General features: G+C 33.4%; 1 protein-coding gene and 1 pseudogene across 9 annotated transcripts in view; both read left to right on the top strand.

Moving 5' to 3' along the window:
• The window catches only part of Evi5 (ecotropic viral integration site 5), a 230,081-nt gene that overhangs the window by 161,917 nt on the left and 51,889 nt on the right, over nucleotides 1-16,275 (top strand). For all 9 annotated transcript variants that reach the window (XM_021255368.2, XM_004841266.4, XM_087213125.1 and 6 more), the window contains one exon: nucleotides 14,705-14,800. In XM_021255368.2, the coding sequence (XP_021111027.1) occupies nucleotides 14,705-14,800 (96 nt within the window). The remainder of the gene's footprint in view (nucleotides 1-14,704; nucleotides 14,801-16,275) is intronic.
• On the top strand, nucleotides 5,690-5,834 carry LOC147827657 (U2 spliceosomal RNA; annotated as a pseudogene).

Genomic DNA, 16,275 nt, shown 5'->3' with positions numbered 1-16,275 from the left:
AGTATGTTGGCCTCTGTGACCGTTGAGCCTGGTTTCACAATGTAGCCTTGAAAAAGTGTTATTTAACCTGCAAAACAGTAAAGAGATTGCTTTTCAAATTGTCTCTAAAATGGTTTAACTTTTACAAAAGAGAGAGCTTGGCTATATCTTTATGTACCATAATCTCTCTTTTTGTTAGATTTTTCATCTGTGGATATAATATAAAATATTTTTAAATGTAAGCTTCACACTTGAATTTGAGACTAAGCAACCTGCATTGTGTCATGACCCTTCTAATACCACAAACCTTCTGTAATACTACTCCCAGAGAAAAACCCACATCCTATGTATAACCTTAGATTTATTTTGAAATCTCTATGAAAAGAGCACAGGGACATTACTAATTGTTTCTGTTATTTCCTTTAAAGATATCACATCTATTTGTTAGTTATGTTTTTAACTTTAATTGTCAGGATCAAAATATTAAGGTATATTAAGTCATTATTTCTTTACTTTGTTGTTGTTGTTGTTTTAGAGAAAGGGTCTCAATATGCAGCCCAGGCTGACCTCAAACTTGCAGTGATCTTCCTGCCTCAACCTCCCAGGTGCTAGGATTACAGGCATGCGCCACTATGCCTAGCAGTTATTTCATATTCTAAAGTAAATATGTAAAACTAGTAATGAATTCTGAATTTCAGCTGAAAATTAGATGGTTTGTTAGATACCTGAATAAAATTTACAAAAAAGAACCCACGGTAAATACATACATCTAAAAACAATTGGCCCTTGGGGCCGGGGATTTAGCTCAGTGGTTCTGTCGCCTGCCTTGCAAACACAAGGACCCGAGTTCGATCACCGGTACCAAAAAAAAAATAAAAAAATAAAAAAAAATAAAAACAATTGGCCCATATGATACTAGTAAACAATTGCAAATTTAAATAAGGCACTTTGGGTATCTCTTTTATTTAGTTCCTATTTTTATTTCTTTCTATTTTTGATTCCTTTTGTGTTCCTAATGTAACTTTGTAAAATGGATGCATAGATCCTACATTATTTTTAATAGAGTATTTTTGTTGTGTTTTGTTTTTGAGACAGGGTCTCGCTATGTAGGTCAGGCTGGCCTTGAACTCACTGTGTACCCCAAGCTGGTTTCTAACTTGTGGCAATCCTCCTGCCTCAGCCTCCATCCCAAATCGGGTATTACAGGCATTGACCACCGTTTGTTTTGATTTTTTTGTTGTTATTTTTGGTTCTGGAGATTAAACTCAGGTATGATATTTTTTAAAATTGGATAACCCCTTATTAGTAGGAGAATGGTTAAACCATGGTGTATCCAATATCCTAGAATATTGCTCATCTTTTAGGAAGAATAAAGACAGACCTGTAAGACATATGAAGTGGAAAAAAAAGAAAATTATGAACAAAGTATATATCATATTTCCACTTGTATATGTTAAAAAGTGTATAGGATTGTGTATTATGAGTATATATTAATATATATAAATACGTATTTAATACATATAAAAATGTACATCTTTATTCATATATAATGTAAAATATGTGAGGTAATGTACATGTGTTTATATTAATGTATATTTATTTAAATACATTTGAAATGTCTATTGAAATTCCATCTTGGGAGAATAAAGGGCTTGTTGCAAAGGAGTAGAGAGTAGCAGCTCACTTTTTTATGAATTAAGTAATTATCACTTTAATTTTTAAAATGTGCTTATATTTAAATAGCTTTTGAGGTAACTGTTGTTAGAAAATATGAATTAGAATTTCTAAATAATTATGGGGAAAAAAATCAACAAAGAAAACTTGGTGAACCTAGCAAAAGTGCCACTCTCTTTCTCTGGCCTTAAAGTTCCTGCATTGTCTGGCTCCTGCCTACTTCCCTGGTGTATCTTAAATCACATTCTGTTTTGAAGGTTAGTTTTAGCAACGCTGACCTTCTCTGCTATGTTATTGCTCTTTCAATTGATAGATTAAGGCTTTTGCTCCTCATTTGCAGTTCTGAGCTCCATGATCTTCTCTTGGCTGCTTCTTTCTCATTTAAATCTTGGAGATTTTTCCTGATCACCTTTGTAAAAGAGACCCCTTACTTATTACACTGCCATATCAGCATGTCTTGCCTTCTTTATGGCCCTTACCTGTATCTGAAATTATATTCACTTTAAAAATTAACTTTCATTTCCTCTCATACACATATCAGAACTCTGTCTTATTTATTTACTATTGTGTGCCTAGTACCTGGCATATAGCAGGTACTCAAAAAAGTAATTGCTGAATGAATTTTAGGAAGGAGAAGATAATCATGTACAACCAAGTGACATTCTATGCCATAAGAGCAGGTACAGGTTCTAAATATAAATAATCCCCTAACTTAAAAATTTTCAAGTGTATGATGGTGTGAAAGATATGCATGCAGTAGAAACCAGACTGAATTTTGATCTTGGGCTAGTGTTGTGTGGAATAAGACTTCCTAGCAATGCTGGGCAGTAATCGTGATGTGCATCTTCCAGTCAAACACAGTCACAAAGGTGAACAAGCAGTACTCTACAGTGTACTGTGTTACTAAGTTAGGATATCACTAGGTTAGGTGTATTAAACACTTTGACTTAATTATATTTTCAACTTGCAATGGATTTGTTGAGACATAACCCTTTCATAAGTTGAGGAACATCTGTACTTTATATAAAAATTCATTTATTTAAATAAATATCACTCCAGGAGTAGATTGAAATTGATCCCAGGATTACCTGCACCAACTAGCTAACAAAATAATAGTTGTTGCTTTTTTTTAGTAAAAACTTTTTCACTGAAAGCCTGAGAGGAAAAGGAGCATAACTTAATGCAATAAACTTTAAAAGGTAAACAACTACAAAAAAAATAAGTAATACCAAACCAGAGAGTCCTAGCAAGACCTCATTCATGTCCCACCAGAGAGGGAAGGAAAATAGGTATGTAATGGTAGAAACTTCTGTAAGGAACAAATGAACGAGAGAATTGAGAAAGTGAATACCACCCCCCCGACACACACACACACATGCTGGAGATTAAACCTGGGGCCTTCACCCTGATCTACATCCTTAGCCCATTTATTTTTAATCTCTTATTTTATTTTTTATTTTGAGACAGGGTCTTTTCTGGGCTGGGATTGCAAGCATACACCACCATGCCCAGCTCTGAACACCTTTGACTTCTAACTAAAGTGAACCTAGAACAACATAGTCTCTGAGAAATTATGTGGATCCTAAGACCTAGATTTAGGGATGTTGTCCCCTAATTAAGTGATGCAAAATACTTAACACAATCTCAGAAGAGTAAGTAGAACTCTTGTTTAGCCAGGTTCTTTCTTTTCCCTATGCTATTTCCTCCTCTGCAAAAAAAAGAGAATAAGCTTGAGTGGAAATAGATCTCAAGAACACCAGAAATTTACTATCAGCCAAATGGTTAAAACATGTCCATACATGGAATATATGGACAGTTACCTAGCCATGAACATTATGAAAAGAGATAGAGTGGCAACTTGCTTTATTTCCTTATAGTAAAAACAGAAATACTATTTACAAAAGAAAAGATTCCGGTGAAGAGGAAAGTAATTCAGGGGTAAGAAGAATTATAATGGCTTTGCACTGTAAAACAACATAGATTCAATAAAATTAAGAGAACAAAAAAGATTAAATAATATAATGAAGTAAAAATGAAAATTTCTAAGGAAAAATATTGAAGCCAAATACATCATTGCAGAAATCACACATAAAAAAGAAGTCTATTCAATAGATAGTGCTAAAAGGTGAAATATTTATTGGAGGGAAGCTGAAAGTAATCATAGTGAATGCAAAGGGTAACAGCAACAAAGCAACTCTAAGCTAATAGATATGGATGACAGATAATCTAACACTAAGGGTTAATGGATGTCCCAAACAAATAGCAAAAATATATACTCAAAGATAGGAACAAAAAGAGTTTTCTGAAATCAAGGAAGATTCAAACATGCAAATTAAAAGAACATCCTTAACAGAGAGCCCAGGAAAAAATACATGAATAACATGCCTAAGTGACAGCTTTTTTTTGTTTGGTACTGGGGATTGAACTCAGACCTTGAGTTTGCAAGACAGGCGCAGCACCACTGAGCTAAATTCCCGGCCCCTGTGACAGTTCTTTTGAAACAGTTGTTTTAGTACATGTCTTGCTGTGTCTCAAGTCAAAAATGCCATTTATATTAGAGTAGTATGTAATGATACAAAGGATATAACACTAAGAGTGAAACCTAGCTTCCACATCTCTCTTTTTCCTGGCTCTCTGTATGGTACTTTTTCCCCCAGTGTGGTACTTTTTTTTTTTTTTTTTTTTTTGGTACCGGGGATCGAACTCGGGTCCTTGCGCTTGCACAGCAGGCGGCGAAACCACTGAGCTAAATCCCCGGCCCCAGTGTGGTACTTGATAAGTGAATTTACCACTGAGTCCATTTTAATCCCTTAAACCTGGTGAAGCTGAGCTGTGCTTAGTTCAAACTTCCTGTGAGGACAAACACAGTTCAAGGGGCCTTACCAAATAAAGAGAGAATTTATTTTTTTTTTAAATCTGAAAAAGTCTAAAAGAAACATCTGGTGATAATTCACAGTAAGGAAGTAATAAGTCTGAACTATTATAATAGTCATCAAAACTATAGGGCCGGGGATTTAGCTCAGTGATTCTGCCACCTGCCTCACAAGCGCAAGGTCCCGAGTTCGATCAGCGGTACCCCCCCCAAAAAAACCAGTATAATAGTTATCAATCTGAAAGAAGGTATAGAGAAATAGTAGTGGTAGGTAATAAAATGACAAAAAGATGATGTTCACATGGATTTAGAAAGGCCTTTTAGGGCTAGGGATTTAGCTCAGTGGTTCCGCTGCTTGCCTTGAAAGCGCAAGGTCCCAAATTCAATCCCCAGTATCAAAAAAAAAAAAAAAATCCAAATAGAAAGGCCTTTGGGAACTAATTCTTTAAAAGTCTTGTTATCTGATTCAAACCACTGCCAGAGGACCTGTCAAGATCTCAACTTAGCCTAGTTTGACAGTGTTTATTATTAACAAACAGAATATATCACTGTACACCCTTTCCTTAGAAGGGAAATACAAAAGCTGCTTTATACTGCACAAGTTCACCTATTTGGACTTTAGTTCTATAGGATGGAGCTACTTTGGAGGTTGAGCAGGAGGATGGCAAATTTGAGGCTAGCCTAAGCAACTTAATGAGACACCTTGTTTCACAATTTAAAAAAAAAGTACTGGGCTTATAATTCAGTGATAGAGTGCTTGCTTATCATTCACAAGGCCCTAGGTTCAATCTCCAGTACCTGCAGTGCAATGCACATACATGACCAAGAAATAAAAAAGCCAAAAAACAAAGATGAAATTGAATCTTCCATTGAGATTAGCCCATGAATGGAATATGAAGGTAGTGAAGTAACAATAATTCCATTCTCCAGAAGGTGAATCACATTTTCTTCAGCTACAGAATTTTCCAGCCACATGGTCACTGTTTCACCTAGCAAGATAAAACTTAATGAATGGTTTCTTGATGCTTTGCTTTTATAGCATGACCTCTCTTTCTTTAGGATATTTTGTGACTAATTCTATGCTTTTCCCAGAATTTAAAATCATCTACTTATTCTGTAGAATATTTTTTTCCAAAGAGACAAATGACAGAAATAACAGGGCTGATCAATTCAGGCCTTTTGGTGAAAATATAGTATCTGTTCTTATCAATTTTATAGTTGATATGTTCCCAAACCAAGGACAGTATATTAAATGGATTTGGAGTGGAGAGATGGAATAGAAGCTTTCGCCATCCTCTCCACACATCATGATAGATAGACAGACAGACAGGCAGACAGGCAGGCAGGCAGGCATTTATGTGTAATTAATGCCAGATACAGAGTTCTTTCTGGGTTGTTGTTTTTTTATAGTTCTGGGAATTGAACCTAAGGTCTTGCATATGCTAAGCACACTACCACTGAGCTATACTCCCAGCCCCAGAGAGAGTTCTTTGGATCTTACAGGATTTAAAAATTAAACATGTAAGCTGAGCATGGTAGTACACGCCTGTAATCTCAGTACTCGAAAGGCTGAGGCAGAAGGATTGCCATGAGTTGAGGCCAGCCTGGGCTGCATAGTGAGTTCAAGGCCACCCTGAACTATACAGCAAGACCCTGTCTCCAAAAAACAAAAAACAAAACAAACAAAAACAAAAAATACCCAAAACTACCAATTTTATCTTTTTTAAAATATTTAATATATAAAGAATAACATATTTACCAGTGTAATATATAGAATGCTGTATTTAGTATATTCCTGTTTTATGTCCCCCCCACCCCACCCCAGTACTGGGGATCAAACTCAGGACCCTGTACTTGCCAGGCAGGTGTGGTGTTACTGAGCTACATCCCTGGCTCCCTGATTTCTTTGACTTGAGGTATTTAAGCTTGTGTGCCCAGGTCTTCTATATTTATTCAGGGTTACCATGTTGCCTATTTAATTTGAAAAAAGGAATAAAAATAGTACTTGATTTACAGTTTTGTTGAAGCGGGAAATTTTTCACTTTTAGTCTGAACAGTGCACAGAGTATAGATTTAGAAAAAAAGTTAAGTGTCATGAAAATTTTAAAAATACAGAGGGATTTAAAATTTTTTAAATTACAGGCTAAAGTGATTTTAACCAGATGTTAACCATGAACCTTGGTTTGAATCTTTTGGGTAAACTTGAATAGGAACTATATGTTTGGTGATATTATGGAATTACTGTTACATTTAGGTATTATAATGGCATTTGGTTATGTAAGACAGTTCCTTATTCTTAGAAGGTACCTGCTAAAGTATACAGAATTAAATTGTCTTGATATCTCCAATTTGTTTTCAGATGGTTCAGAAAATAATGTATATACACAAACATATACATTTATGTAGAGAACAGATGAAAAATAATGTGGCAAAATAATAATTGATGAATATAGCTGAGGCTGTACGTATGGTTGTCATTATACTGTGCTTGTCATTTCATTTCTTCTATAGATTTGAAAATTTTGAAAACTAAGAAGATAGGTGGAAATTTAATGAGATGTAAATAAAAGACTAGATGCTTTTATATTTGCCTCCCTGGTTTAGGGTATTTTCTTCTACCTCAGCTGTTGCACCTCTTACATTAACTGGTTAAATTCTCAAAAGCACCAAAAAATTTGTAGACAAGTTGTCTGATTGTATAGTATTTAAAAGCCTATGGTTTGAAACACAGCTTTTAAAATCAGCTATCTTCCTGTCTAAGGAAGTGTCCTTCCTGTGGCAAGATAGGGTAAGTTACAACCAGCGTTGAAAACATAGATAAAGAAAGAAGCAACAATGGCCTTTTAGGCATACTCATTACAGTTCTTCTCAAAAAATTATCTGGCTAAATTTATGCATTTAAATAAGCTTGGGTTCCTGTCCTTCGTTTCTCATACCTCATTATTTTTTTGTATTACGTACTATTAAACCCCACTTTTCTACCAAGTTGCTTTCTTCAGAGCAACTTAATGTCATATTCATCTTGGTTTTGCTGCACTAGCACATGCAAAAAAAGCATGTTTCTTCAAATTATAGAGAAAACTTTTCTCATTTCTTTTTAATCTCCAGGAATCTTTTAGCTTACTTTTAAAAAGATGTGTTGGATTTCAGTAGATATGGGTGAAAGTACCTCTGTATAAAGTGTCTGCTTTCTACTGTACCTGATACACTATCTTTTACACACTGCACAGTACATATTTATTTTGTATTTTCCTATGGACCACAACATTTATTGATTTTTCAATAAATTGCAACAGCATGTGTGACACCTGTATCTTGGGTACAATTCTATCTCTTCCTCATGCTTTCTCTGATCACAGCTTTTTATGGTTGTGCGGATAAAATAGTTGAATGTATAATGGAAAGGTTATTAACAAACAATTCAGGAAGTTGGATGCCAGAATTAATGCTCTTATTGAACTGTTCCTCCACATACATTTATGTGTGACATTAGAACACATAGCTATTGTAGTATGTCAGCCTATTACCCAATAAATAGATTTAAAAATCGGAATATTTCACTCATTTATATTCATATCTCTTCACAGATATTGATGCTTTTAAATGTTAAAGGAATTATTTTGCAGGTCCCCAGACCTTTAGAGTTTTTTCGTTCTTTAAAGCACTTACCTCAGTTTTTAGTCATCATTTAGGCATGGAATTGTCTCAGATCCTAAACATTTGGTTACTTCCTCCACATACATTACCAAACTTTATTTTAATATTTTCTGTTTGAAAGGTGGGTTAACCAAGAAAGGGATTTGAGTTCAGAATTGAGCTAACCTCTGTAGACAGGGAACTGACCAGCTGAAAGTAACATGGAAATATTGTGAAGTAAAACTGATAGCAGAATTGAAACAAATGAAGTTAAAGACTCCTGACAGTTTTCCTCTATTTTTGTTTTAAAATATATTCTCCCTGGAAATATGTTTAAGTTTTGGTCATTTATCACACTTACCATGGTAATGGTAGTAGAAAGAAATACTCATCTCATTTTTACATGTAAAAGTATATACTAAAATCTATAATGAAATTAAACTGGGAAAATAATTACTTGAGATTTTTTAGGAAACAGGACAAGATTGTCCTATTAAGAATTTAATAATAATGGGATATTATTATGCCTATGAATGGCATACAAATAGAATTTTGAATTAGTGTTTTAAAATTGTTAATTTTCAGTGCTAATTGAAACCAGTACCTTTGAAGCATAGATCTGCACACTGGCTATGTCACACTCATAGGTTGTGTATTTTTTCAAAGCATATAATTTTAAGCTCCATTCCCATCTATTTATAGTTCAGTAGGTCAGGAGCAGATTCTGTTAATCTATATGTTTATAAAATTCCCAGAGTGACACTTCTCTGTAATCATCTTTGGGAATCACTTATTTTATATTGTTATAACTAGATTATATTGTTCATATTATTGTATTCACTTAACCATAATTTAAAAAATACTTATTAAGCTAGTATATTTTTATTGCAGATAACAGAAAATCCTGTTAAACTGGTTTAAATAATAGAGAGGATTTATTGCCTCATGTAAGTAAAAGGTTTAAAAGTACAATGTGCTTCAGGAAAAGTTTGGCTTAGGCTCCAACTTGCCATTAACCATGATTCTGTAGGTTCTGCCCTTTTTGTCATTTTTACCTTCTTGTGTTAAAATGGCTAACAGATGAATTTTATATCCACATATAAGTTGAATATTCCTTATCCAAAATCACATAAGGTTGGGGGTGGAATTTTTCACTTGTGGCACCATGTCAGTGTTCAAAAAATTTCAGATTAATGAGCATTTCAGATTTTCAGTTTAAGGAAGCTTAACTTGTGTGACTAAATCATTTAAATTGAGACTTTAGCAAAACAATATAATTTTAAAGGAGGCTGAGTGACTGTTCATTTCTATAATATTTTGCAGTAGGTTTTATAGTTGTTACTGGCCCCCCATTATATAATGTGAATTGGATTGGAATTATCCCACTTTAATGCCATTGATAAGGTCTAAGGCCCTCTAAAGGAAACAGGATAACCACATCTGATTTGCAGGCATTCATTCAGTGGGTGCGTTAAATAGTGTGACTTTTGGAATTTTGCTGGAAGTTATGGGGTACGGCTTCTTATTCTGGACATTATGACATATATTTGGCATCTCTAATCTGAAAAATCCAAAATATGGAATTTTAAAAATCTAATACTACACTTGAAAAGTTCAACACCTCATGTGACAGACTGCAGTCAAATGTAGGTGCACTAAAAATATTGTATAAATTTACTTTCAGCCTATGTGAATGAGGAATATGTAAAACAGTAACAGACATCTTGTTTACACTTGGGTTCCATCCCCAGTATGTCTCAGTGTGTTTATGCAAATATACCAAAATGCAAAAGTATTCTGAATTCCAAAGCACTTCTGGTCTTAATTTTTCAGAGAAGGGGTACTTAATCTGTATTATTTTTAACTTTATGTTTCCAGTAAACTATAAAGAAAGTAGTATTTATTGTTAAAACGAAAGGTAGAATCACTAAGACAACTTTGGAAGACATGTATTTCACATACAAGTAAATGAAGTACAATGTGGACCAGTGTTTAGTTTTTAGCAGACAGTGGAAGATAAAGGAAATGAATTGTTTTGTATTGATAATCTTTTCCTCCCAGTATTTTATTATGAAAATTTTCAAACATACTGAATTTGAAAGAATTGTAAACATCAATAAAGCCACTACCCCACTCAGTGCTAATATTTTGCTGCATTTACTTTTTGTGTTGCTTTATCTGATACTCATCTATTCACTATTCTAACCATTTTATTTTTTATCCATTTCAAAGTCAATTATATTGAGCATTATATTTTACAATTATCCACTCAAAGTTGCATATCATTGTTATTATAGTCTTTTTTATTGAGAGCCACATGTACAAAACACTCTGCCTGAAGGTCTTAATATGAAACAGATTATTATAGACATCATAACGATAATTGCTAATATGATTATTAAAAGATACATCCAAGGGTGCATGTGCATTTTACCTTTTACAAATATTACATTGTGCTCTCGTAATGTAAAGTTTCATTTATACTGTGACAAGAGATATGTATTTAAGGTCTTTTCCATAAAAGTACAAAATATCAAAACTGTTGATATATTGACTCTCTTTTTCTTTAAGTTTGCTACTTACCAGTTAGTTTTACTTAGGAAACCAGCTAACTGGCAATCTCCTTGTTATCAGCTAACCCAAAAGAAAACCTCAAGAAAATGCAGGTTTCTGATAAATGTATTAATGTAGCTGACATTTTCCTACCTGCTTATCAGAAACAAACATGTGGACACTGTTTGAAAATAGAAAGCGATAAAAATATGTGAGGAAAAAAATCTGTAACATTAGATAATTGAATGAGCTGATCCAAGTGAAATTAAATTGTTACCTACTTTATGGAGTGTGATCATTCTTCAGTATGTTTTTGATACTGTAAATTTATACTCAGCTTTCACAGATGATCGTAAAGGGCTTCAAATTAACATTTTTAGGTGAGAGTGTATTAGTAAAACATAAAAACCACAGACCTTTAGATAAAAGTCACTTATACATTTTAACTTATTAAATAGCATTTAGAACACCTGTAGCTTTTTACTTTTAATTTAGAAATATCAGCTATATTTTCTTAAGCAGACTATTGAATCAGAACACCCCAAAGCTTTCCAGCAGAGCTTTCCAGCTGATATCTGTCACACTGGTATGCCGCTAATGTGTGACAAGTATGATGAGATACTGTCTTGTCCAGTTGCACTTCTAGAGTCAGAAGCTGCTTATCACCCTTCCTCCTTTATCAGTTTATTCAGTATGCATTACAAATTGTTACTCTTTTTCTCTGTCTTCACAGAATAGTATCATGGGCATCATAGTCTGACTTTTTGGATATAAGTCTTGTAAAAGAAACCCAACATTATGTTTAACAAAGTTAATTTAAATCTTGAAAAGACAACTGTGTACAATTAGACTTAAATATATGGTTTTTCTTTTTGAAATTTTGGCCTTTTCTCCGATGAAAAGTTCAGGGTGCTTTTTTTTAAATGATAAAAATCTAAGAAGGCTTCTTTGATTTTCATAAGTATATTTCAGGGCCTTTTTAAAAGTTAAAAACATTCCTTTTTTTTTTTAATTGTAAAGTTTCTTAGGTGCCCACTTGTTCACCAAATGCTGCCTTTCTTCCAAGAAATCAAAGTGCTATAACAAAGTTTTTAACTAGGCGGAAACAGATCTTTTGAGTCACTTGATTGCTTTTTGAAAAACAGATTTAATGTTTTCCTATTTTGCCAGAATTTTTTTCATTGCAGTTTGCCTATAGTAAAGAATTCTACAGCCTTTAAAACCTAAGGTCTCTTTATTTTTTAATCACTTCCTTACATTAGAACTTACCTTGGGCCATATTACCTTCTTTATCCTGATACTTTTATGTTATCCACATTTTCCTACTAGTGGATTCCACTTTTCATTTAATCAATCAAGATAGTGAATATATGATGCCAAATTAGACAACAACAACAAAAAAGGACAGCTGAATGTAATGTCCAGATGAGTGATCCTCATCTAATTATCCCTATGCACAGGAATTATTAAGTCATTTACATATAACAATGCTATAGGCCAGTGATGGGGTGAACGTTTTAGAGTTTCGATGATATAAATAACCTGCTGCTATAGGCTTTGGGATTTAATTCCTTTAGGGAATCTCAAGTGAGAAGGGCTCTTAGGTGCTCAGTACAGGTTAGCTATTAATATGTACTTTGTTGCAAATGACAGAAATGCATATTCAAACTACAATAAAAGGACTTTTTGTTATGATTCTGACTTACTTTCTCTGCTAGTCTATTGGTTCTCCCTCTTCTTTGGCCATAGGGTCATACTAAGATTTCTAACTGAAATTTCAAAAGAATTTATTTTTTCTTAAAGGCTTATGGCTAAAAATTATAAGGTGTCTTGTATATTTTTAAGAATCCTAGCATATTTGGAATGTGGTAGTTGTTAGGATAGTTCTTTGCTTAGATGATTGTCTCTGAGATTTGTTTAAATATATAAAGAAAACATGTAGAAGCTATAGTCATGCTTTTATATCTATATAAGTTAGTTACACTGAACTAGTTCAGCAGGCCATATTCTAATAAAAGGTTTTTTGAGACAAGTTGCCAAAAGAAAAATAACAAACAAAAAGGGAATTTATAGGAATAGCCTGAAAGGATTTCAGTATCAGACTAAGGGTAGTTCAGGATGCAATCAAAGTAGCAAAAATGGTTAATTCAGAAAAGCAATGTGGGATTGGTGCCCTGACTCTATAGGGTAGCTATCCCTTCTTGTTGGAACAGTTCTACTTATTTCTTCTTCCTGCCAAGGATGTTAGGGGAAAGTATGTTGAAAGAAAATGAAAAGTGGAATTGGCTGCAGTCATAAGTATAAAACAGATATCCAAAGCCATTCTTACTGTGATCTTAAAAGATTATAAGAAGGATCTCCACATTGGAAAATGTTCTTCACTACAACCTATTAGTCTTAAGGCAATAGTATAAGACCTCAGACACATTTTAAAACCTACTTTTAAAATGCCTAAGCCAGACGTGGTGGCACATGCTTATAATTTCAGCGCTCTGTGAGGCTGAAGCAGGAGAATCATAAGTTTGAGCCCAGCCTGGTCAACTTAGCCACTTAATGAGACCCTGTCTCAAAACAAAAAAACTAAACTAAAATAAAATGGCTGGCAGCATAGGTCAGTGTGAAGAACCTGGGTTCAATCTCCAGTACCACCAAAATAAAGCAAAAACAAAAACAAAAACAAAAATATGTGGTGTGTATATATAGGGCCCACCAAAAAAAATTATACACCAGGAAAAGAAAAACTTGTATAAATATTTTAATACTAAATTTATTGAGACATCATGAGATTAATACAAGTTACCTTTGGCCTTTACAGTTACAAGAGGTGCACAAAGTGGTGGCTGTTAGCTTCCAGACATTTATTAGTACAGTAAACTGTTGAAGTATGTATACATTTTTTGGCGGACTCTGTATACATATACACACTCAACACTAAGGTGACTTTCACAGAGATTTCAAAATTCTAAAATCTAATATTGAATGATCATCAAGATTATTGTTGAAAGATATATTAAAGTGCAGAACAGTTATATAGAGTCTGTAGTATGGGGAAAAACAAGCATCTGTGTACTCACGTGTGTTTGATTATGTATGTACAAACCGTCATGAGACTACACTAAAAAACTATTAACAGTGGTTGGAAAGAAACTGAAGCTGTAAAAGTAAGTCCATACTCTTTTCATATCAGGAGTTATTTTGCAATTTCAGAATCAGAGCTTCTAAACATTTTTAAGCATCAACACATGGCTTCAGAATTATAATAATTTGGAGATATCGCAAACAATTCTGGTTTCACTCTTTAAAGTGTCTCTTACCTAAGAAGTTCACATTTGTTTTAAGGTAGTATAAGAAAAAGGGAGCTCCTCCTCTTCCTAACCTATATCCCTAGAAAATGGTTCCACCACTCTTCAAAAAGTAATTCTTAGCATTAGGATCATCTTTTAATCAACTACATCTAAATTCCCAGTACACAATTCTAAGCTTTTTACACAAAGAGACTCAGAGCTGTTCTCCCCTTTTAGAGTGGATTTAGAGAATTATTTTCTTTTCTTCCTTTCTTTTCTTTTCTCTCTTTCTCCCTTTCATACAAAAGCAGTTCCCCAGGAGACCTGCAGAAGTCTCATCAACTTCTTAATTAAACCCTGAACCTCTATGGTTTGGATAGAAAAGCATCTGCCCACAAAATAACTAGATAAATGGCCTTGAAATCCTAGTGTAATTTTTCATCAGAGGACCTGTTTTATAATTTCTAAGATTTCTCAAAAGGTGAATTTTGTAAATTGTATGAGTTGTAAACATCTTCCATTAAGGATTACTCAGAAATACTCAGTTTAATTCACTGTTCTTTTCAAAGATAGCTGAATTCTGATCAAATCCATTCTTGAAATTAATTAAAAGGTGTGCATTTATGTTGCCCTGTATCTTGAAACATTTGAGAATATATTGTGAAAATTCTCCCTTGTTTTCGCTTTGTTTTATTGTACTAAACAGAAAGAAGAAGGAAAGCTTCAAGGACAGCTTAGCACGTCTGATTCTAACCAGTACATTAGGGAACTGAAAGATCAGATAGCAGAGCTGAATCATGAGGTAAGTGATAAGTTTTGATCTTCGCATATTTCTTTCTTCCTTCCTCTGTATTTGACAACACTGTACTATGGATTATAAGACTGAGTCTTTCATGCTGAATTTTATCGACAAATTCTTAACTAATACAACATTTCAGAAGATTGTCTTCTTTTTACCAAGACTCCTTCTGTTCTAATATTGAGGATTTGTTTCCTTATGTTTTAATTATGACCTAAAATGATAGATTAATATTTTTATGGCAAATGTTTTTTATTGTAGTTTAAAAACTCTGGATAGTTTGCCTGGGTATTTGCTTCAATTAAACCAAATTTTGTTATATATATGTATATATATATGTGTGTGTGTGTGTGTGTATATATATATATATATATATATATATGTGTATATAGAATAGATTTGTGGTACTTACTCTTGTGGGTAGAAGAAAGTCTTTTTCTCTTGCCTTCTTTTTCCTCTCATGGTGGTATTACTGTGACTGCAAAAAAGGATACTTGCCTAATATCAGTTAACAGATTTCTTAGTATTTGGATGATTTTTAAACTGGATTACCTAGAATCTAAGAGATTCAACCCATGAAATTGTCAGAATTTTACTAAGTATTATTCAAATTTAAATTATTTGAACTAATGTGTTTTGACTAGAGTGGTACTTTTATTGATGTGGTTCTTGGTCAATTTCTTTGTTCTTTATTATTTTCTAGTGATAAATATCTGGCAACATGAATGAAAAAGTATGTTTCTCATTTTGAATTATTTGTGAGATAATGTTCATTCACAGTAATGAGGTATAAAAAAGTAGCATAAACTTGATTGTTTCAAAAAGAAAAAAGGAAAAGAAACTCATTCTGGCCGCTAAATGAACTTAAACCTCAAAGGAAAAAGTTTAGACATTACCCTTTCCTGGTATTACACCCTTCAGTTGAAGTCTTGAGTGTTTTGGGGTAATACCTCCTGGAAGTAACTCAATCTAAGAGTAAATTCCGATTGAAGAAGAAACAAAACATAAAAATAAATCTTATATGTAGTTGTTTATCTTGAAATATTAAGGATCATTCATGTAAATATTAATTTTTAGCCATGATAAATTGGAGTTCAGAATCTTATACATAATCCTTACCTATTTGTGTGCATTTTTGTGTTTTTACCTACGCTGTGTATAAAAGAACAGGTTACAAATAAGCATTTTCTGGAAATTCTTATTCTTTTGAAAACTCTAATAATTATTCTTGTGTTCAAAAGTTGTTCTCAGCTGGGCATGGTCGTTTACGCCTTTAATTTCAGCAATTCATGAACCCAAGCCAAGAAGATGGCAAGTTCAAGGGCAGCTTGGGAAGTTTATTAAGTGAGATATTAACTCAAAATAAAAATTAAAAAGGTCTAGGGCTGGGGATTTAGCTCATTAGTTTCGCTGCCTGCTGTGCAAGCTCAAGGACCCAAGTTTGATCCCCGATACCAAAAAACAAAAAAAAAACAAAA

The sequence above is a fragment of the Heterocephalus glaber genome, unplaced genomic scaffold, assembly GCF_053883595.1.
Source record: "Heterocephalus glaber isolate CG9 unplaced genomic scaffold, H.glaber_assembly_v1.0 deba00001442, whole genome shotgun sequence".
Classification (NCBI taxonomy): Eukaryota; Metazoa; Chordata; class Mammalia; order Rodentia; family Bathyergidae; genus Heterocephalus; species Heterocephalus glaber.
Note: the sequence above shows the minus strand (reverse complement) of the source record. Positions and strands in the feature narration are given on the sequence as shown.